This window comes from Panulirus ornatus, chromosome 7 (assembly GCF_036320965.1).
Source record: "Panulirus ornatus isolate Po-2019 chromosome 7, ASM3632096v1, whole genome shotgun sequence".
NCBI lineage: Eukaryota > Metazoa > Arthropoda > Malacostraca > Decapoda > Palinuridae > Panulirus > Panulirus ornatus.
The window spans coordinates 11,827,335-11,852,475 of NC_092230.1; the positions used below are offsets into that span (position 1 = coordinate 11,827,335).

The 25,141-nt window shown below is 41.5% G+C and overlaps 1 protein-coding gene across 1 annotated transcript in view; it reads left to right on the forward strand.

Moving 5' to 3' along the window:
* The window catches only part of LOC139749415 (uncharacterized), a 267,630-nt gene extending 243,303 nt beyond the window's left edge, over positions 1–24,327 (forward strand). The window contains exons 8-9 of the mRNA XM_071663251.1: positions 23,727–23,873; positions 24,040–24,327. Of these exons, the coding sequence (XP_071519352.1) occupies positions 23,727–23,873; positions 24,040–24,312 (420 nt within the window). The 3' untranslated portion in view covers positions 24,313–24,327. The remainder of the gene's footprint in view (positions 1–23,726; positions 23,874–24,039) is intronic.
* Positions 24,328–25,141: the final 814 nt, after the last annotated feature.

Consider the following 25,141-nt stretch of genomic DNA (forward strand, 5'->3'; position numbering starts at 1 on the left):
TTATCAAGTCTGTACCACAAGATGTATAGGATCAAAGGCTGCATTGATATATCATTTTTGTAAGAAAAACTTTCAAATGGTAAGACAAAACAGGTATTTGATATTTTTTTCTTTATTATACATAATCGCCATCTCCTGCATTAGTGAGGTAGTACAAGGAAACAGACAAAAGAATGGCCCAACCCACCCACATACATATGTATATACATAAACGCCCACACATGCACTTATACATACCTATACATTTCAACGTATACATACACATACATATATACACATGCACTTATTCATACTTTCTCCATTCATGTATTCCCATCACCACCCCGCCACACATGAAATAGTATCCCCCCCGCGAGGTAGCAATAGGAAAAGGCAAAAAAGGCCACATTCATTCACACTCAGTCTCTAGCTATCATGTAATGTACTGAAACCACAGCTTCCTTTCCACATCCAGGCCCCACAAAGCTTCCCATGGTTTACCCTAGACAGTTCACATGCCCTGGTTCAATGTATTGATAGCACATGGATCCCGGTATACCACATTGTTCCAGTTCACTCTATTCCTTGCACGCCTTTCACCCTCCTGTATGTTCAGGCCCTGATCGCTTAAAATCTTTTTCATTCCATCCTTCCACCTCCAATTTGGTCTCCCGCTTCTCCTCGTCCCCTCTACCTCTAACCCATATATCCTCTTTGTCAGTCTTTTCTCTCTCATTCTATGTGACCAAATCATTTCAACACACCCTCCTTTGCTGTCTCAACTACACTCACTTTATTACCACACATCTCTCTTACCTTTTCATTACTTAATCAAACCACCTCACACCATATATTGTCCTCAAACATCTCATTTCCAACACATCCACCCTTCTCCACACAACCCTATCTATAGCCCATGCCTCACAACCATATAACATTGTTAGAACCATTATTCCTCCAAACATACCCAGTTTTGCTCTCTGAGATGACTTTCTCATCTTCCACACATTCATTAATGCTCCCAGAACCTTCGTTCCCTCCCCCACCCTGTGACTCACTTCCGCTTCCATGGTTCCATCTACTGCTAAATCCACTCCCAGATATCTAAAACACTTTGCTTCCTCTATGTTTTCTCCATTTAAACTTACCTTCCAATTAACTTGTCCCTCAATCCTACTGAACCTAATAACCTTGCTCTTATTCACATTTATTCTCAGCTTTCCTCTTTCACACACTTAACTAAACTCAGTCACCAACTTCTGCAGTTTCTCACCCGAATCAGCCACCAGCGCTGTATCATCAGTGAACAATGACAGGCTCACTTTCCAAGCCCTTTCATCCAAAACAGACTGCATTTGCCCCTTTCTCCAGAACTCTTGCATTCACCTCCCTAAGCACCCCATCCATAAACACATTAAACAACCAGGTAGACATCATGCACCCCTGCTGCAAACAGACATTCACTGGGAACCAGTCACTTTCCTCTCTTCCTACTCATAAACATGCCTTACATCCTTGGTTAAAACTTTTCACTGCTTCTAGTAGCTTATCTCCCACACCATATACTCTTAATACCTTCCACAAAGCATCCTATCAACCCTATCATATGCCTTCTCCAGATCCATAAATGCTACATACAAATCCATTTGTTTTTCTAAGTTTTTCTCACATACATTCCACACATCCTCTATCACTTATCACTTCTGGAACCACAATTCTCTTCCCCAGTCTGATGCTCTGTACATGCCTTTACCTTCTCAATCAATATCCTCCCATATAATTTCCCAGGAACACTCAACAAACTTATACCTCTGTAATTTGAACATACACCTTTATCCCCTTTACCTTTATACAGTGGTACTGTGCATGCATTCTCCCAGTCCTCAGGCACTTCACCATGAACCATACATACATAGAATATCCTTATCAACCAATCAACAACACAGTCCCCCCTCTTTTTTTTTTTTATAAATTCCACTGCAATACCATCCAAACCTGCCACCCTGCTGGCTTTCATCTTCTACAAAGCTTTCACTACCTTTTCTCTGTTTACCAAACCATTCTTCCTGACCCTCTGACTTTGCACAGCACCTCGATCGAAACACCCTGTATCTCCCACTATCATCAGACACATTCAACAAACCCTCAAAATACTCTCTCCATCTCCTTCTCACTTCACACTAGCCCCTTTCACCGATGTTCTCATTTGTTCTCTTGTCTTGTGCACTTTATTTACCTCCCTCCAAAACATCTTTTAACTCCCTGAGTTATATATTATTTTTTATTATACTTTGTCGCTGTCTCCCGCGTTTGCGAGGTAGCGCAAGGAAACAGATGAAAGAAATGGCCCAACCCCCCCATACACATGTATATACATACGTCCACACACGCAAATATACATACCTACACAGCTTTCCATGGTTTACCCCAGACGCTTCACATGCCTTGATTCAATCCACTGACAGCACGTCAACCCCGGTATACCACATCGCTCCAATTCACTCTATTCCTTGCCCTCCTTTCACCCTCCTGCATGTTCAGGCCCCGATCACACAAAATCTTCTTCACTCCATCTTTCCACCTCCAATTTGGTCTCCCTCTTCTCCTCGTTCCCTCCACCTCCGACATATATATCCTCTTGGTCAATCTTTCCTCACTCATTCTCTCCATGTGCCCAAACCACTTCAAAACACCCTCTTCTGCTCTCTCAACCACGCTCTTTTTATTTCCACACATCTCTCTTACCCTTACGTTACTCACTCGATCAAACCACCTCACACCACACATTGTCCTCAAACATCTCATTTCCAGCACATCCATCCTCCTGAGCACAACTCTATCCATAGCCCACGCCTCGCAACCATACAACATTGTTGGAACCACTATTCCTTCAAACATACCCATTTTTGCTTTCCGAGATAATGTTCTCGACTTCCACACATTCTTCAAGGCCCCCAGAATTTTCGCCCCCTTCCCCACCCTATGATCCACTTCCGCTTCCATGGTTCCATCCGCTGCCAGATCCACTCCCAGATATCTAAAACACTTCACTTCCTCCAGTTTTTCTCCATTCAAACTCACCTCCCAATTGACTTGACCCTCAACCCTACTGTACCTAATAACCTTGCTCTTATTCACATTTACTCTTAACTTTCTTCTTCCACACACTTTACCAAACTCAGTCACCAGCTTCTGCAGTTTCTCACATGAATCAGCCACCAGCGCTGTATCATCAGCGAACAACAACTGACTCACTTCCCAAGCTCTCTCATCCCCAACAGACTTCATACTTGCCCTCTTTCCAAAACTCTTGCATTTACCTCCCTAACAACCCCATCCATAAACAAATTAAACAACCATGGAGACATCACACACCCCTGCCGCAAACCTACATTCACTGAGAACCAATCACTTTCCTCTCTTCCTACACGTACACATGCCTTACATCCTCGATAAAAACTTTTCACTGCTTCTAACAACTTTCCTCCCACACCATATATTCTTAATACCTTCCACAGAGCATCTCTATCAACTCTATCATATGCCTTCTCCAGATCCATAAATGCTACATACAAATCCATTTGCTTTTCTAAGTATTTCTCACATACATTCTTCAAAGCAAACACCTGATCCACACATCCTCTACCACTTCTGAAACCACACTGCTCTTCCCCAATCTGATGCTCTGTACATGCCTTCACCCTCTCAATCAATACCCTCCCATATAATTTACCAGGAATACTCAACAAACTTATACCTCTGTAATTTGAGCACTCACTCTTATCCCCTTTGCCTTTGTACAATGGCACTATGCACACATTCCGCCAATCCTCAGGCACCTCACCATGAGTCATACATACATACATTAAATAACCTTACCAACCAGTCAACAATACAGTCACCCCCTTTTTTAATAAATTCCACTGCAATACCATCCAAACCTGCTGCCTTGCCGGCTTTCATCTTCCGCAAAGCTTTCACTACCTCTTCTCTGTTTACCAAATCATTTTCCCTAACCCTCTCACTTTGCACACCACCTCGACCAAAACACCCTATATCTGCCACTCTATCATCAAACACATTCAACAAACCTTCAAAATACTCACTCCATCTCCTTCTCACATCACCACTACTTGTTATCACCTCCCCATTTGCGCCCTTCACTGAAGTTCCCATTTGCTCCCTTGTCTTACGCACTTTATTTACCTCCTTCCAGAACATCTTTTTATTCTCCCTAAAATTTAATGATACTCTCTCACCCCAACTCTCATTTGCCCTTTTTTTCACCTCTTGCACCTTTCTCTTGACCTCCTGTCTCTTTCTTTTATACATCTCCCACTCAATTGCATTTTTTCCTTGCAAAAATTGTCCAAATGCCTCTCTCTTCTCTTTCACTAATACTCTTACTTCTTCATCCCACCACTCACTACCCTTTCTAATCAACCCACCTCCCACTCTTCTCATGCCACAAGCATCTTTTGCGCAATCCATCACTGATTCCCTAAATACATCCCATTCCTCCCCCACTCCCCTTACTTCCATTGTTCTCACCTTTTTCCATTCTGTACTCAGTCTCTCCTGGTACTTCCTCACACAGGTCTCCTTCCCAAGCTCACTTACTCTCACCACCCTCTTCACCCCAACATTCACTCTTCTTTTCTGAAAACCCATACAAATCTTCACCTTAGCCTCCACAAGATAATGATCAGACATCCCTCCAGTTGCACCTCTCAGCACATTAACATCCAAAAGTCTCTCTTTCGCACGCCTGTCAATTAACACGTAATCCAATAACGCTCTCTGGCCATCTCTCCTACTTACATAAGTATACTTATGTATATCTCGCTTTTTAAACCAGGTATTCCCAATCATCGGTCCTTTTTCAGCACATAAATCTACAAGCTCTTCACCATTTCCATTTACAACACTGAACACCCCATGTATACCAATTATTCCCTCAACTGCCACATTACTCACCTTTGCATTCAAATCACCCATCACTATAACCCGGTCTCGTGCATCAAAACCACTAACACACTCATTCAGCTGCTCCCAAAACACTTGCCTCTCATGATCTTTCTTCTCATGCCCAGGTGCATATGCACCAATAATCACCCACCTCTCTCCATCAACTTTCAGTTTTACCCATATTAATCGAGAATTTACTTTCTTACATTCTATCACATACTCCCACAACTCCTGTTTCAGGAGTATTGCTACTCCTTCCCTTGCTCTTGTCCTCTCACTAACTCCTGACTTTACTCCCCAGACATTCCCAAACCACTCTTCCCCTTTACCCTTGAGCTTCGTTTCACTCAGAGCCAAAACATCCAGGTTCCTTTCCTCAAACATACTACCTATCTCTCCTTTTTTCACATCTTGGTTACATCCACACACATTTAGGCACCCCACTCTGAGCCTTCGAGGAGGATGAGCACTCCCCGCGTGACTCCTTCTTCTGTTTCCCATTTTAGAAAGTTAATACAAGGAGGGGAGGATTTCTGGCCCCCCGCTCCCGTCCCCTCTAGTCGCTTTCTACGACACGTGAGGAATACGTGGGAAGTATTCTTTCACCCCTATCCCCAGGGATAATATACATATATATATATATATATATATATATATATACATATACACATACACATCCATTTACTTCTATTGATGAACTTTAGCATTAAGAGCAAATTTTGAATCGATTTCTACTTGATGCAGTTTTTGTTTAGACTCACTTCAAACCACAAGATGGTCCTAAGAGCAGGCATGTCAGAGATCAACCAAATCTCTAATCAAATTTTTCTTCTGTAGAAGTTTAACACCTTGGTATGTCACTATTACAGTGTAGTACGTAGTTGATTGTCAAACTTTAATCCCTGTGATACTTTCTGGCAATGGAATGGTAGATTTCTGCAGTAAAATGATTGTGTAAAAATGCCAAGTTGATGCACTGTACACAAAAGCTGTGTGAAACCTCGGTAACTCAAAAACGAAAAATGAATTGCTGTACCTGTGCTGCTGTTACGTGATTACCTCAATTCAAAATGAGAATTGAAATATGTCTCTTGTCTCCTTAACTGCGTAAAGGAGATGACATCATCTTGAAACTCAAGATTCTAAATCATAAGTAACACCCTGGCAAAAGCACAGAACTTGAGGGAGAATTGACGAGGTTTCACTGTGCTGCCATATCTTGGCACAGTGAAACCTCGTCAATTCTCCCTAAGATTTAATGATATTCTCTCACCCCAACTCTTATTTGCCCTCTTTCTCACTGTTCCTCCCACACAAGTCCCATAGGAGGAGAAACCGGTGAAAAATAACTCGCGAGGCGGAGCAACACATGGGGGGTATCAAACAGCTCGTGGTGTACTGAGTTTATTTACTTCGCTGAGTAAACATGATCTCTTCCTGTCAGTAAACAACAATGGGATCTTATACATTCAATAAGGCATCTTACAGACTGACGTGTCCACAATGGATTAAATGAGTCATTCTATTATTTTCGCAGTCAACTTTCATACGTCTTGCGCCAACATCTCCCCACCATAGGAGTACCTTTAATAACTCCTATCCTTACTCTCAACAACATGATCATATGGCATCAGGATGTATAAATACAAATGTCTCACTAAGAGTCAACTCAACCCTCACCCTGGGAAGCAAATGATACAATAAAACAATAAACAATACCCAAAGGGACTATACTGATCATCAACCTAAATCTACAATACATCTCAAACCCTCCAATCTCACATATTCAGTCTCTGAGGAGGCTTTACAGTTCGTCCTGTTCTAGACACATAAGTTGATGACGGTGTCATGGAGTGAGCCTCATCAGAACCTTGAGCATATGCTGGGAAGGCATTTGTTGGTGGTAAGGGACAATGAACTTCATCTGTTGTAGCATCCTCCCCTGCAGATGAAAGCTCCAAGTTATGCAGTTTTTGCACTGGCCTACTATTTACTCCCTTTGCAGTCTTAACTTTGACACTACGAATTATTCCATCCTTCCCAGGGAATAACTCAACAATCACTCCAAGGGGCCATTGCAAACGAGGAGAATTATCTTCCCGAACCAGCACAACAGATCCCTTCTCCAGTTTACATCTGGATGTGAAACCTGTAATGATAGGGGGTAAATTCAATAAATAGTCAGACACCCACACATTCCAAAACTTATCAAGTTGTTGATGTCTCAGGCTTTCTCGCTCACATAGGTCCTTATGTGACATTTCAGGAACCTGGCAATCACCTTTAAGCTCTCTATGAAATCCAGCAGTGCATCCAATTAAAAAATGAGGTGTTAAAGGGCTTACAGAATTAAGATCATCTGTGGCAAAAGTTAAGGGTCTGGAATTTACACATGCCTCAATTTCATGTAAGGTAGTCTCTAGCTCACATCTTGTTAAACATTTTATACCAAGAGTCTTTCTCAGAGCTAATTTAACAGATCGGACTAATCTTTCCCACCAACCTCCCCACCATGGAGCATGGGGTACAACAAACTTCCACTGGGGAGCAAGGGTGCCAAAGAACTGATGCATTTGTTTAGACATACTAATAAAAGTCTTGGCATTGTCAGAGTAAATAACTGATGGAAGGCCTCTTCTGGCAGAAAACCTATGAAAGGCAAGTAAGCAATCATCATAAGACATAGAGTTAGTCAACTCTAAGTGTACTGCACGGACAACTCCACAAGTGAATAACAAAATGTACAGCTTCTTGCATGGAAAATCAACACAAAACAGTGGTCCAGCATAATCTACACCTGTCACAGTGAAAGGAGGAGCAGAGTCAATTCTTAGTCCTGGGAGAGGAGCTACAGGCTGACGGCAAGCTTATGAGTGATGTCTACGACAAATCATACACTCTCTACAGACTACCTTAGCAAGCTTTCTTAATCCGACAATTATGTAACAAGATCTTAATGTTGAAATTAAAGTGGAAACACCAGCGTGTTTCAGAAATACATGTTGGAAACTAACTAACAGCTTGGCAATGTGACCTGCTGGAATAATCATAGGATACTTGCAATCATAACTTAATTCAGCCTGGTCCTGCAGACTCTTACTTCTCAAAAGACCATATTCATCCATAAAAGGATTGAATTTCCTAATGTCAGAACTCTTAGGGAGTGACTTTCCAAGCATTAAGGCATTGATCTCTTGGCTGTACCTTTCTCTCTGAACACAAATTATTAACTTTGTCTTAGCTTGATCTAACTCTGTATAAGACAAGGGCCCAAAACATTTAACAGCATAAGGTTTACAATTGTTCACAAACCTTAATACCCAAGCTACACACTTAATAGCTTTTGTAAAATGACCCCAGCGGTCGTAGTCAATCCCTACTGATGGATGCTCGGACACTGAGCATGTCACTGGGCTGTCTGGGAATACCTCCTCTACAATGGGCAGTGCTGCTGGTACCTCATCCTGTTACATGGGAGTAAAGTGTTCAGAGAGCCAAGCAGGACCATTCAGCCACGAGGTACAGGAAATTAAGTCTTCAGCAAAGGCACCTCTGGAAATAAGGTCTGCTGGATTATCTTTACCAGGAATATGCTTCCACTGAACTGGGGGGATTAAACTCTGAATCTCAGTTACTCCATTTGCTACAAAAGTCTTCCATCTATTAGGGTCTCCCTTTATCCATGACAATGCTACTTTAGAATCAGTCCAGCAGTACATTTGTACATCAATTAAGTGTAGGGAAGTCTTCACAAATACAGATAGCCTAGCACACAAAGAGCACCCATTAATTCCAACCTTGGCACTGACAATTTCTTGATAGGTGCTACCCTTCCTTTGGCTAGAACTAAGATTACCTTAAATGACCCATCATTATCAGGAACTCTCAAGTATACACAGGCACCATACCCCTTCTTGGAAGCATCTCCAAAGGCATGCAGTTCTACATTTTGTAGCTTGTTCCATACAAGTTCTGGAAAGTAACAACGATTAACTTGCCATGTGTTAAGAACTTTTATATTTTGAACCCACTTCTGAAACCGGTGTTGCAATTCTGTAGGCAAGATCTCATCCCAAGAAAGTCCAAGTCTCAAAATATCTTGGAACATAATTTTTGCCATCATGATTACTGGGCATAGAAGGCCAAGAGGATCAAATAATTTACTGATGACATTGAGAACTGCTCTCTTTGTGGATGCTACCTCAAGATCCTTCAATTCTAAACAATCAAATGAAAAACTATCTCTAGTCAAACACCACTGTAAACCAAGAACCTTTGTCTCTGCATGCTTGCTGGGCTCTAAGTAGTCATTAAATCTGTCTTTTAAGGCATTGCAGTTCGAGCTCCACTTTGAAAGTGTCGTACTGGCCTTGGATAGAACTGACCGTGCCTCATCAAACTTAGCAAAGGCTTCCTCTGCACTGTCAGCTCCTGACAACCAGTCATCCACATATAGGTTATCCTTTAGCTCTGCAATAACTTCAGAATCAGGAAAGCTTTTAAGATGAAGTTTAACAGTTGCGTTCAACAGAAATGGACTACTTTTATTACCAAATGGAACTCTAGTAAATCTCATTATCCGAATGTTACCATTATAGTTCCAAAGAAATCTATGCACGTCCCTGTCTTCTTTCCTTACATTAATCTGGAGGAAAGCTTTAGTGATATCACCAGTTAAGGCAACCTTCCACCTTCTGAACCTCGTAAGTACCTCTACCAACTGTGGGTTAAGAGGGGGACCCACCTCAAGACAGTGATTTAATGAGACTCCATTATAGCTCACAGCAGATGCATCAAAGACTGGTCTTTACTTGTGGTGCTGACTTCCCTGACAACAGGATGATGAGGATGGTAGAATGTGGGGTATGGGCTGTTCATCTCACCTTCTGGTACCTCTTCAATGATGCATTCCTGTTCGTAACCCTCAAATACGGCATCATACTCCTCCTGAAGTTTAGGATTGGATTTAAATTTATGCATCAAACATAACAACCTTTTCCTTGCAAGCCTTTCATTATTTTGGAGGCTACACTTATGCTCTGATTTCCAGGGAAGAGCAACCTCATATCTATCATCCTTAAACTTAACTGTCTCTGAAAAGGATTTTAACAGGATGGTTGCTAACATCAAGATATACTTCCTTGTCACAAATTCCCAGTGACTCTCAATCCCAAAACTTATGTAACTCATTCTCATTGAAATTGTTAATGCATAACATCTGAGACAACTTAACATTTCCCTTGGATGCCGAAACACAAATCTCAGATAGGATCCAACCAAACACCATCTCTTGAGCCACTAGTCCCTCAACCTGCAAATTCTTGTTGGGGATTACAAATTTCCAATAGGCATCGAGTCCTATCAAAATGTCAACATTTACCTTCCAGTCCCGTTCACACTCATCTGCTAACTGCACAGACTTAAAGGGCAGTAGGGTTTCAGCTGGAACACAAGGACGTAATAATGGAGCACATATTGTGGGCACTTCAGCTGCAAGTAAACACACTACTTCATTATTAACATCCACTAACTTCAGGTCATAAATATTACACTGGGTAGATCTAGAACTTTTCCTTCCCCCAAAGGCAGAATAGGACATCTGTTCAGAAAGATACCCATGTAGGCCTAACCTTCCTTACAAATTCACTGGACACATAGGATCGATCTGCCCCAGAGTCGAACAACAAGGTAGCTTCACTGTACTTGCCATGCCTTCCATACACTTTAACTTTTGCTGTCGGCAAGACACAACACCTTTGTTTAAACTGTGAAGAATGAGAAACACCAACTAGATCACCAGGCACAACATTGGTATCTCCCGTTTCCCCTTCACACTCCTTGGCTGGCTAACAGCCCTGCCCTTAGGTGAAACATTATCCTTTGAGCAGAGGACATTATGGTTGCCTTTACACTTAGAGCACTTTGCCTTGCAATCCAGCAGCCATGCGAGATCCCTTTCGTGGCCCGATCCTTCCATCGACCACTCCAAACGGATGTCGCTCGGCAGACGAGACAAAATCACTGGGGTGAGGAAGAGGTCAAACTCACTGCCACTTACCCCCAGTGCCTCCAAACTCCTGATGTGGATCAGGAGGTCATCCTGCAGCTTCCTCAAGGCGGACACAAGACGTAGATCCTTGAGGCTTGAACGGCAGGCTCAAGCAAGCCAAGAAGAGCTTGAATGTGGGCGAGGATAATCCTCTCTGGCTTCCCATACCGCTCCTTCAACAGATTACAGGCCACAGCATAATTAACTGCAGTAAGTGACAAGCCTTGGATGACAGACTTGGCCTCACCTTCCGATAAGGCCTGCAGATAAGTGAACTTGCTGATGGCTGGTAGAGTAGAGTCGTCTACCATGGCCACGAACAAATCCCAGAATGACTGCCACTGGGTTAGTTCACCACTAAACTTCGGCAAGTCGAGCCGTGGAGGGTTCACACTGGCACTAGTACACACTGGGCTTGCACTTGCAGACTTATCTTCACTACTTCCCGACCCTTTTTGGACGGCAGTCTTATCCAGTTTCGCCAACAGTTCGCCAGCCTCCACCCGAACAGCTCTAACACCACTGCGTAAACTATCTGCTTTGTCCAGGTCTGCTTCCAACAACTCAGGGTCACTTATTGTCAGTTCATATTCCGCTTGAACTCGGACCAAGGTGTCTAGACGCTTATCTAAATCCGCTATAGCGTCTTCCAGCTGCACCCTGGACACAGTTGGCAGTTCAAGCAAAGTCAGTAAACCCTTGGAGGCTCTCGTACACCATCCTCGAGCAGTCGCCCGTTCTCTTTCAAGTTGCTCCTTCTCCGCCATTACGAGTAATCACCACAGCTTTCAGCACGTATACAGAAGTTCAGTTCGCTTGAGCACGTAAAGGCTGCTCCCAGGTCTGGGCACCACTTGTTCCTCCCACACAGGTCCCATAGGAGAAACCGGTAAAAATTACTCGCGAGTCGGAGCAACACATGTGGGGTAACTAACAGCTCGTGCCTCGTGGTGTACTGTTTATTTACTTCGTTGAGTAAACATGATCTGTTCCTGTCAGTAAACAACAATGGGATCTTATACATTCAATAAGGCATCTTAGGATCTAATACATTCAATAAGGCATCTTAGGATCTTATACATTCAATAAGGCATCTTACAGACTGACGTGTCCACAATGGATTAAATGAGTCATTCTATTATTTTCGCAGTCAACTTTCATACGTCTGGCGCCAACACTCACCTCTTGCACCTTTATCTTGACCTGCCAATTTCTTTTATACGTCTCCCAGTCATTTACACTCCAGTCATTTACACTACTAACCTGCAAAAATCGTCCAAACGGCTCTCTTTTCTTTCACTAACAATCTTATTGGAAATTGCTGCTCTGAGGCACAGTTGATATGTTAGTTAATTACATTCATAATGTGTATTTCACTTATAAACTTCTTTTGTTTCCAGCCTTTTAATAGTGCTTGGTAAGCATGATGCACTTATTAAGTGAAATCTTTTCTTGTCATTTGACATTTTCATTTGTTTCTCCTTGATCTGGATTAAGTAATATTTGCACTTTCTCTAAGTTGCTTCGTCATGGGAATGTAATTGTTTACATTCAGACATTCTTCAACATCTTTGCTTCATTACATGGGAAACCTCTGACATACTGCAACAAATCCTGCACAAGTTGTTGTTCATGAGAAATTTATAACCCATGACAATCCAGTTCTGCTTTATCCTCAAGAAACATTGTGGAAGGCAACAACTCATACCAAGTGTTTACCAGAATTTCCATAGGCATCTGTCCCAGCAACACATGAAATGGCACTTTTGATAGAGAACTCCTTTTGAAAACCTTTTACACCCAGCCATAGCATTAGCCATTTAGCATTTTGCACATGAACTTAACCTTATATACAATACCACCAGCTGAAAGCTGATTAAATTCCTTGATCAGTGTGTTGTTTAAGATGTACAAATAGGTGTAACATAAACCCTAAAAAGAGTCTCTTTTACAAGTTCTGCATCAGGGTGTGCAGAACAGCTGTCAAACACTAAGAGAGCCTTACAATATTCAGGAAGACCAACCAACAGTATACCATAGTCTAAGATACAAAATAGTGTTTAATTCAGGCATAGTCCAGTTATAATTCATGCACTGGAAAATCCTGATCCACTTGAAAGTCCTAGGATTCTGACTCATACCAAAAACTATAACTTATGTCCCAGCAGCATTAGCATACCCAAGAACAATAAGCTTTTTATCCAAGCCCTTAAAACCCACTTAGCTAAGATGACACATGCTGTAACAAACATGTTCCTGATTTTTTATGTATTTGATCACCATTTCTCGCATTAGTGAGGTAGTGCCAGGAACAACCTAATAACCTTGCTTTTATAAATATTTACTCTTAATTTCTTCCTTTCACACACTTCCAAACTCAGTTGCCAATTGCAATTTCTCACTTGAATCTGCACCAGTACTGTATCATCAGCAAAATAACTGACACATTTCCAAGCCTCCTCATCCCCTTCAGACTGCATACTCACCCCTTTCTCCAAGGCTATTGCATTTACTTCTCTCACCACCCCATCCATAAACAAATAAACAGCCATAGTGACATCATACACCCCTGCCGCAGACTAACCTTCACTTGGAATTACTCACTCTCCTCTCTTCCCACTTTTACACAAACCTTACACCCTTGATAAAAATTTCATTGCTTTTACTAAAGCAGCTTTTCTCTCACAACTTATATTCTTAAAACCTTCAGCAAGGCATCTCTTATCAGTCTTGTCACATGCTTTCTCTAGATCCATAAATGTCACATACAAATCCCTTGTTTCTTTAAGTATTTTTCACACATTTTCATAGCAAACACCTGATCCACACATCCTCTACCACTTCTGAAACCACACCGTTCCTCCCCAGTCTGATGCTCTGTACATGCCTTCACCCTTTCAGTCACTACTTTCCCATATGTCTTACCAGGTATACTCAACAAGCTTATATCTCTGTTGTTTGAGCACTCATCTTTATTCCTCATGCCTTTATACAGTGGCACTATACACACTTTGCCGATCCTCAGGCACCTCATCATGATCCATACATTCATTAAAAAATCCGAAATAACCAGTTGACAATACAGTCACCTGTTTCTTCAGAAATTCAACTGCAGTACCATCCACTCTAGTTGCTTTACCACATTTCATCTTACATAAGTCTTTCACCACCCCTTTCCTTTTCACATACCCACTCTCAGTGACTCACATTTCTCATACCACCCTGATCCAGACACCCTACATCTGTCAATGCATCATTAAACACATTCAATACTACTTCAAAATTCTCACTTTACATCCTCCTCTTTTCATCACTACTTGTTACCTCTTCATGATTTGTCTCCATCAAAGTTCCCATTTGTCCTCTTGTTTTTTGCACACTATTAACCTCCTTCCAAAACATCTTATTCTCCCTAGAGTTTACAGACTCTCACTTACCCCAACTCTTGTTTGCCTTCTTTGTCAGCCACTGCACCTTCCTCTTGATCTCCTGCCACTTTCTCATATATCTGTCCCCATCATTTGCACTCCTCCCATGTAAATACCACCCATATACCTCTTTTTTCTCTTTCACTAGCAACTTCATCCCATCACTCACTACTCTTTATATTCTACCCACCTCCCACCCTATGCATGCCATATGCATCTCTTGCACATGCCAGCACTGCTTCCCTAAGTATCTCCCATTCCTGATCCATTCTCCTAGATTCATTTACTCTCACCTTTTTCAATTCTACACTCAATCTCTCATGGTATTACTTCATGCAATTCTTTTTCCAAGCTCATTTACTGTCATCAATCGCTTCACACCTATGATGTTCCTTTCTTGCCTACACCAATTCCTTTAATCATACTATCAGAGATCCCATCTCAACACATCCACATCCAAAAGTCTCTTTTACAGACCTATCAATTGGCATTTAATCCAGTAATTCCCATGACCATCTTTTTCATACTTGTGTTTATTTATATTAATTATATTTTGTTGCTGTCTCCTGTGTTAGAGAGGTAGTACAAGGAAACAGACGAAAGAATGGCCCATATTTGCCACCTCCAGTTTGGTCTCCCACTTCTCCTCGTTCCCTCCACCTCTGACACACATATCCTCTTTGTCAATCTTTCCTCATCTATTCTCTTTATGTGACCAAACCATTTCAAAACACCCTCCTCTGCTCTCTCAACCACTATTTTTTATTACCACACATCTCTCTTACCCTTTCATTAATTACTCGATCAAACCACCTCACACCACATATTATCCTCAAACATCTCATTTCCAGCACATCCACCCTCCCCCGCACAACTCTATTTATAGCCCACACCTCGCAACCATATAACTTTGTTGATACCACTGTTCCTTCAAACATACCCATTTTTGCTTTCCGAGATAATATTCTCTCATTCCACAGATTTTTCAATGGTCCCAGAACTTTCGCCCCCTCCCCGACCCTGTGACTCACTTTCGCTTCCATGGTTCCATCCACTGCCAAATCCACTCCCAGATATCTAAAACACTTCACTTCCAGTTTTTCTCCATTCTAATATATTTCCCAGTTGACTTGTCTCTCAACCCGACTGTACCTAATAACCTTGCTCTTATTCACATGTACTCTCGGCTTTCTTCTCTTACACATTTTACCAAACTCAGTCACCAGCTTCTGCAGTTTCTCACCCAAATCAGCCACCAGTGTTGTATCATCAGCGAACAACAATTGACTCACTTCCCAATCCCTCTCATCCACAACAGACTGCATACTTGCCCCTCTCTCCAAGACTCTTGCATTCACCTCCCTAACAACCCCATCCATAAACAAATTAAACACCCATGGAGACATCATGCACCCTTGCCACAAACCGACATTCACTGAGAACCAATCACCTTCCTCTCTTCCTACTTGTACACATGCCTTACATCCTCGATAAAAACATTTCACTGCTTCTAACAACTTGCCTCACACACCATATATTCCTAATACCTTCCACAGAGCATCTCTATCATATGCTTTCTCCAGATCCATAAATTCTTTCTTTTTTTCTTTCATACTATTTGCCATTTTCCACATTAGCGAGGTAGTGTTAAGAACAGAGGACTGGGCCTTTGAGGGAATATCCTCACCTGGCCCCCTTGTCTGTTCCTTCTTTTTGGGAAAAAAGAAAAAAAAAGAGAGGGGAGGATTTCCAGCCCCCCCGCTCCCTTCCCTTTTAGTCACCTTCTACGACACACAGGGAATACGTGGGAAGTATTCTTTCTCCCCTATCCCCAGGGAGGAGATCTATAATCGCTACATACAAATCCATTTGTTTTTCAAAGTATTTCTCACGTACATTCTTCAAAACGAACACCTGATCCACACATCCTCTATCATTTCTGAAACCACACTGCTCTTCCCCAATCTGATACTCTGTACATGCCTTCACCCTCTCAATCAATACCCTCCCAAATACTTTCCCAGGAATACTCAACAAACGTATACCTCTGTAATTTGAGCACTCACTTTTATCCCCTTTTCCTTTGTACAGTGGCACTATGCATGCGTTCTGCCAATCCTCAGGCACCTCACCATGAATCATACATACATTAACTATCCTTACCAACCAGTCAACAACACAGTCACCCCCTTTTTTAGTAAATTCCACTGCAATACCATCCAAACCCACCGCCTTGCCAGCTTTCATCTTCCGCAAAGCTTTTACTACCTCTTTTCTGTTCACCAAATCATTCTCCCCAACCCTCTCACTTCACACCCCACCTCGACCAAAACACCCTATATCTGCCATTCTATCATCAAACACATTCAACAGCCTTCAAAATACTCACTCCATCTCCTTTTCACATCACCACTACTTGTTATCACCTCCCCATTAGCCCCCTTCATTGATGTTCCCATTTGTTCCCTTGTCTTATGCACTTTATTTGCCTCCTTCCAGAACATCTTTTTATTCTCCCTAAAATTTAATGATACTCTCTCACCCCAACTCTCATTTGCCCTCTTTTTCACCTCTTGCACCTTTCTCTTGACCTTCTGCTCTTTCTTTTATACATCTCCCAGTCATTTGCATTATTTCCCTGCAAAAATCATCCAAATGTCTCTCTCTTCTCTTTTACTAATAATCTTACTTCTTCATCCCACCACTCACTACCCTTTCAAATCTGCCCACCTCCCATGCTTCTCAAGCATCTTTTGCACAAGCCATCACTGGTTCCTTAAATACATCCCATTCCAACCCCACTCCCCTTACGTCCTTTGTTCTCACCTTTTTGAATTCTGTACTCAGTCTCTCTTGGTACTTCCTCACACAAGTCTCCTTCCCAAGCTCACTTACTCTCACAACTCTCTTCACCCCAACATTCTCTCTTCTTTTTTGAAAACCTCTACATATCTTCACCTTCGCCTTCACAAGATAATGATCAAACATCCCTCCCGCACATTAACATCCAAAAGTCTCTCTTTCATGCGCCTGTCAATTAACACGTAATTAACACATAATCCAATAACGCTCTCTGGCCATCTCTCCTACTTACATATGTATACTTATGTATATCTCTCTTTTTAAACCAGGTATTCCCAATCACCAGTCCTTTTTCAGCACATAAATCTACAAGCTCTTCACCATTTCCATTTACAACACTGAACCCCCCCATGTACACCAATTATTCCCTCAACTGCCACATTACTCACCTTTGCATTCAAATCACCTATCACTATAACCTGGTCTCGTGCATCAAAACTACTAACACACTCACTCAGCTGCTCCCAAAACACTTGCCTCTCATGATCTTTCTTCTCATGCCCAGGTGCATATGCACCAATAATCACCCATCTCCCTCCATCCACTTTCAGTTTTACCTATATCAATCTAGAGTTTACTTTCTTACACTATATCACATACTCCAACCACTCCTGTTTCAGGAGTCGTGCTACTCCTTCCCTTGCTCTTGTCGTCTCACTAACCCCTGACTTTACTCCCAAGACATTCCCAAACCACTCTTCTCCTTTACCCTTGAGCTTCGTTTCACTCAGAGCCAAAAGATCCAGGTTCCTTTCGTCAAACATACTACCTATCTCTCCTTTTTTCTCATCTTGGTTACATCCACACACATTTAGACACCTCAGTCTGAGCCTTCGAGGAGGATGAGCACTTCCCGCGAGACTCCTTCTTCTGCTTCCCCTTTAGAAAGTTAAATTACAAGGAGGGGAGGGTTTCCAGCACCCTGCTCCTGTCCCCTTTAGTCGCCTTCTACGACACGTGAGGAATGCGTGGGAAGTATTCTTTCTCCCCTATCCCCAGGATATATGTATGTATATGTGTGTTTATGCATATGAGAGTAGATGGGTCTTACTTTGTCTGTTTCCTGGCATTAACTCACTATCACAGGATGTGGTGATCAAGTGTATAATATTAATGATAATGATGATAATGATAATGAAAATAATGATAATAATGTCTGATCATTATCTTGTGGAAGCGAAGGTGAAGATATGTAAAGGTTTTCAGAAAAGAAGAGAGAATGTTAGGGTGAAGAGAGTGGTGAGAGTAAGTGAGCTTAGGAAGGAGACTTGTGTGAGGAAGTACCAGGAGAGACTGAGTACAGAATGGAAAAAGGTGAGAAAAAAGGACGTAAGGGAGTGGGGGAGGAATGGGATGTATTTAGGGAAGCAGTGATGGCTTGCGCAAAAGATGCTTGTGGCATGAGAAGCGTGGGAGTTGGGCAGATTTGAAAGGGTAGTGAGTGGTGGGATGAAGAAGTAAGATTATTAGTGAAAGAGAAGAGAGAGGCATTTGGACAATTTTTGCAGGGAAATAATGCATATGACTGGGATATGTATAAAAGAGAGATGTATAAAAGAAAGAGGCGGAAGGTCAAGAGAAAGGTGCAATAGGTGAAAAAGAGGGCAAATGAGAGTTGGGGTGAGAGAGTATCATTAAATTTTAGGAAGAATAAAAAGATGTTTTGGAAGGAGGTAAATAAGGTACGTAAGACAAATGGGAACATCAGTGAAGGGGGCTAATGGTGAGGTGAAAATTAGTAGTAGTGATGTGAGAAAGAGATGGAGTGAGTATTTTGAAGGTTTGGTGAATGTGTTTGATGATAGAGTGGTAGATATAGGAAGTTTTGGTCGAGGTGGTGTGCATAGTGAGAGGGTTAGAGAGAATGATATGGTAAACAGAGAAGAGGCAGTAAAAACTTTGCGGAAGATGAGTGCTGGCAAGGCAGCGGGTTTGGATAGTATTGCAGTGGAATTTATTAAAAAACGAGGTGACTGTATTGTTGACTGGTTGGTAAGGTTATTCAATGTATGTGTGACTCATGGTGAGGTGCTTGAGGATTGGTGGAATCCTTGCATAGTGCCATTGTACAGAGGCATAGGGGATAAAAGTGAGTGCTCAAATTACAGAGGTATAAGTTTGTTGAGTATTCCTGGGAAATTATATGGGAGGGTATTGATTGAGAGGGTGAAGGTATGTACAGAGCATCAGATTGGGGAAGAGCAGTGTGGTTTCAGAATTGGTAGAGGATGTGTGGATCAGGTGTTTTCTTTGAAGAATGTATGTGAGAAATACTTAGAAAAGCAAATGGATTTGTATGTAGCATTTATGGATCTGGAGAAGGCATATGATAGAGTTGATAGAGATGCTCTGTGGAAGGTATTAAGAATATATGGTGTGGGAGGCAAGTTGTTAGAAGCAGTGAAATGTTTTTATCGAGGATGTAAGGCAAGTGTACGAGTAGGAAGAGAGGAAAGTAATTGGTTCTCAGTGAGTGTTGGTTGTTTAATTTGTTTATGGATGGGGTCGTTAGGGAGGTGAATGCAAGAGTTTTGGAAAGAGGGGCAAGTATGCAGTCTGTTGTGGATGAGAGAGCTTGGGAAGTGAGTCAGTTGTTGTTCGCTGATGATACAGTTCTGGTAGCTGATTCGGGTGAGAAACTGCCGAAGCTGGTGACTGAGATTGGTAAAGTGTGTGAAAGAAGAAAGCTGAGAGTAAATGTGATTAAGAGCAAGGTTATTAGGCACAGTAGGGTTGAGGGACAAGTCATTTGGGAGGTGAGTTCGAATGGAGAAAACTGGAGGAGGTGAAGTGTTTTAGATATCTGGGAGTGGATTTGGCAGAGGATGGAACCATGGAAATGGAAAAGAATCATAGGATGGGGGAGAGGGCGAAAGTTCTGGGAGCATTGAAAAATGTGTGGAAATTGAGAACGTTATCTTGGAAAGCAAAAATGGATATGTTTGAAGGAATATTGGTTCCAACAATGGTATATGGTTGCGAGGTATGGGCTATAGATAGAGTTGTGCGGAGGAGGGAGAATGTGCTAGAAATGAGATGTTTGAGGACAATATGTGGTGTGAGGTGGTTTGATTGAGTAAGTAATGAAAGGGTAAGAGAGATGTGTGGTAATAAATAGAGTATGGTTGAGAGAGGAGACGAGGGTGTTTTGAAATGGTTTGGTCACATGGAGAGAATGAGTGAGGAAAAATTGACAAAGAGGATATAAGTGTCAGAGGTAGAGGGAACGAGGAGAAGTGGGAGACCAAATTGGAGGTGGAAAGATGGAGTGAAAAAGATTTTGAGTGATCGGGGCCTGAACATGCAGGAGGGTGAAAGGCGTGCAAGGAATAGCGTGAATTGGAATGATATTGTATACCGGGGTCAATGTGCTGTCAATGGATTGAACTAGGGCATGTGAAGCGCCTGGGGTAAACCATGGAAAGTTTTGTGGGGCCTGGATGTGGAAAGGGAGCTGTGGTTTCAGTGCATTATACATGACAGCTAGAGACTGAGTGTGAATGAATGTGGCCTTTGTTGTCTTTTCCTAGTGCTACCTCGTTTACATGCGGGGGGGAGGGGGTTGTCATTCCATGTGTGGCGGGGTGGCAACAAGAATGAATAAGGGCAGAGTATGAATTATGTACATTTGTATATACGCATATGTCTGTGTGTGTAAATATATTTATACATTGAGATGTATAGGTATGTATATGTGCGTGTGTGGTCGTGTATGTATATACATGTGTATGTGGGTGGATTGGGCCATTCTTTTGTCTGTTTCCTTGCGCTACCTTGCTGACGCGGGAGACAGCGACGGTGTATAATAAAGAAATGAATAACAATGTTTTATCCTCTCATACAACACACTCTCCAGATTAGCATTCATTGGTTGATGCATTATTAACCATTTGTTCATAAATGTTGATATATCAATATCAGCATAAAATTTCTTTAGCTCAGCTTTCTATTTCTTGAGGTTATGAACTGTGGTTTCCCAATCTCATACTTATCAAAGTCTTTTTACTGAAGCTCCCTTCTCTAATTCTCAAGTAGTTCTAATATCTTCACAATACTTCGAGAAACATGCTTCCAGTTGCTACTACCACCAGCCACACAACTATCGTCATGCCTTTTAGACTTTTTCTCAGTGAATAAAAGGATAAATATGTCTGTCTGTATCCATCCATGTCAATGATGACCATTTCCTCTGGGAACTCCCATTAAGAGTCTCTACTTATCCCTGTCCTTACATGCTTCCTTTACATACACCATTTCATGCAATCTTTCCCCATTTCTCTTGCTCCAGTACTCTTCCACTCTTATATCCCCATGTCACAGATGACTTCCTCTCACACCTACCCCTGTAATCATATTATCATACACTCTCCTTGTAAACTCTCCATCTTGCATTGTTTCCACATGCCCAGAGCACCTCAAAATATTATGTTTCACCCACTCTACAACTCTACAATTCATTTCCTTTGCATTCCCTGACATACCAGTTATTTCTTTATTCCATTGAATCATACCACATGCTCCCTTTAAATAGATCATTTACACAGCTAGGATTCTTGACCTCTGTGACTCATTCCATGTCCATGTTTTGGCTGCATACTTACACCTCTACCCTTCATTATTCTGTTAAGGGAAACAATGACTCATACTCTCTACTGCTCTTAACCTCTTCTTTCCTTCCTTATCAGAAAACTTATCCAAGATAGCCTCTGTATACTTGAAAATCCAAGCAAACACTGAGAGAGGGTTGAACAACCATAAGGCCAACTAGGACTGAGACTGCATGGATGATTTGACTCACAGTACCAAAGAAACAAAGCAGCATTGCTGGTCATAAGTATAAAGTCTAAGGGACAAACCTAAAACAAAATTTTTCATTTTATTTTACTTGCAAAACACTCATAGGCTTGGTTAAGGGGTTAATGAAGATTCAGTAATTTCATGCCCAGTAACCAGAAATAATTTGGTTTAAAAGATTTTCTCTAAGCCAGTGGAGTAGTCACCAAATTAGCCAGGTTTCAGAAAATTCTGTTTGGGGGGTTGCCAGATTTGGGAGTCACTCATCCTTGATATTAACTTTAATCCCACTAAGTGCTTTAAGGATGAAAATGATGATATACTTCTTGTGCTATGCAAACTAGGATCTTCCTCATATGTGGTGTTTGTAAAGGAATTTGCAAAATAGACGTGTTTGTGGAACAGTGATTAAACTCAGCTGCTGCTGCATACCAAAACCAAGCAGCTCAGGAAGCTAAGAAGTGTGGTCTTGAATTGAGGACAGAGTAAACTGTGGAAAAGGCTTACTAAGATAAATCAGATGAAGCTAGTACTGTACTTCAGATGTACAGCATTCAGCGTGTAGAGCTAAGTGTGCTGGTACTGTTTTGAATACTAATTTGAAGTGTTAAGTTTGCAAGTTCTGACATAAGTTATCATTCTTATAATGGGATTTGTAGAAATTCCAGTGCTGTGTTTTGGTATTCAGTAGCACATTACTTGAGCATGTCATAGCAAAGTTTCACAAAAGGCTTTGTAGAAAAAATTGAGTCAAGATACATGTCACTGTTTTTCTCAGTAAGTAGAGATGGACAGAATGTATATAATACAATCTTTAGAAGAAATATCTTCCATTTCTTGTATGCTCTCTCCCATAGTCAAAACTACAAAAGGTTTACTTTACTAATGAAGTATTCTGTTATATATCTGTTAAACAATCTCTAACTACTGTATTAAGATGTCTTGGGCAAGTTTGGTGAAATAAGGGAGATAGCAGTACCGGGCAGAGGAGTCACTGGTTCCTTTGCTAGAATAATGTAGAGTAGAGGTGTAAGTATGAAAGTGAAGAGACAGTTAAGGGACAGCATATTCCCAACCCTGACTTATGGTGCTGAAAAATGGGCTTGGAATGAGTCATAGAGGTCAAGAATCCAGGCTGTGGAAATGAGCTATTTGAAAGGAGCATGTTGTATGACTAGATGAAATGAAGAAAGAACTGAGTGGATGTATGAGAGATGTGGTAAGGCAGGAAATGCAAAGGGAATGAATTGTGGACTGGTAGAGTGGGTGAAACATGATACTTTAAGGCAGTTTAAGCATATGGAAAGAATGCACGATGGGAAGTTCACAAGGACGGTGTATGATTGTACAATTAAAGGGGTTGGTGCAAGAGGAAAACCTCCTTTGACATGGGGAAATGGGGAAGAATATTGAAGAGAAAGAAATGGTGAAAGAATGCTTGGAATAGTGTATGCGAGAGGAGGGATGTAAGGACAGGGATAAGTGAAGCATCTTTTGCCATGGCCATTCCATTGATGAGAGTTCCTGGAGGGAATGGGCATCAGAGATACATATAGATAGATCTAAATACTGCTGTTGGTATGAGATGTAATCTTATCTTTCATGAATTACAAAAGTGTTACAAATTTAGTTTGAATCATTAATAGTTGCGGCGCCTAAAGCAGTTGGAAGCTGAGCGTGACATGCTTATTCAGGGTTATGAAGTTGTGGACAGAGCACGAAACTGGTACAGACAACAGTTGCAGGCTATTACAGAAAAAATCCACTACTTGCCACAGGGTCCTCCTAAGAATGTAAGTTTATGATTATAAACTTTGAATATTGTTAAAATCTATTATTTTCTCCTTTGTGACACTTGAATATACACTAATAGGTATGGATGGAAATTTTGTCGTGTATAACACACGTTTTGCATGTATTGTGGAGTTCTAGCTAATGCATGCATTATTCACTGAACAGGAACTAAGCTTAGAAGCACAGCAAGAGAAACTGCACTTTCAGCTTGCTCGTATTCATGAGGTTAATGCTCATCTGCAAGCTCTGATGGAGGCAACAGAGCATGGCCTCCCATCTCATATGAATCTAGCCATTTGTCCATCTACAGCCTCTGCTGCCATTGGCAGCAGTCAAAGTAGCATTGGTGCTAGAAGTCAAGCTGCAGACTCAGAGGATCAAGAACGGATCGTAGGGAGACTCAAGGACCAGAATCACCTATTAACTGAGGTGAGATAATAACACATACTTATGTACATACTTCCTTGCCCCAGAAACCCTTTCTTTGGGGCTGCTTCAGCACATCCACTAGTGGGACCACAGGCCAAGAAGTATGTGATGATGTGTGCATGTCTGTGTGAGGTGAGTACAGGACAGTGAAGGAGTATGTGTTTATTTTCTTCAGAATGGACATATCTTTTAGCATGACTTGCTGTTATATGTAATGTTGCAGAGATGGGGAGTGCAATTTCAGATAGGTCTGGTGGAATGTAAGACTGGATGGTGAGGGCATTTGTTTTGATTCTGTCGAGCTGATACTGTGTGTATTTGTTTTATCAGGGCCATTTTTGTTGGGTGAGGTAGAATCTGTAATTATATATTCTTTAAGTGTAAAGTAAGGAGAGTTTTTTGTTTCCACTTTGAGGTTTGGTAATAATGTGGTCTAGGTGGGAATTGTCTAGTTCTTTTGTAAAGAATTGATCGCTAAGCATATCGGAGTGAGATTTTATTGAAATTTTGTTTCATTTTGCAAGTGTTGAATGTTTATGGTTGTCAGCTTGATAAGGTTGATAACTAGGCAGGCAAGGCATAGTTTAGGGTGGAGCAGATGAAATGTATGAAGAGGTAAATAAGGCATTCTTTTCTTTGTCCAAAATGTGCCAGTAAATTTTCCATGGGCATTTAGTTTCTTAAAGGCCTTTGCTTTGTGTTTATGTATGGTGTGGAGGATAAAAGTTCTGTGTGTGTGTGTGTGTGTGTGTGTGTGTGTGTGTGTGTGTGTGTGTGTGTGTGACATATGTGAAGCCCACCATGACTGAAGTTCTATAGGGTGAAAATGGCAATATTT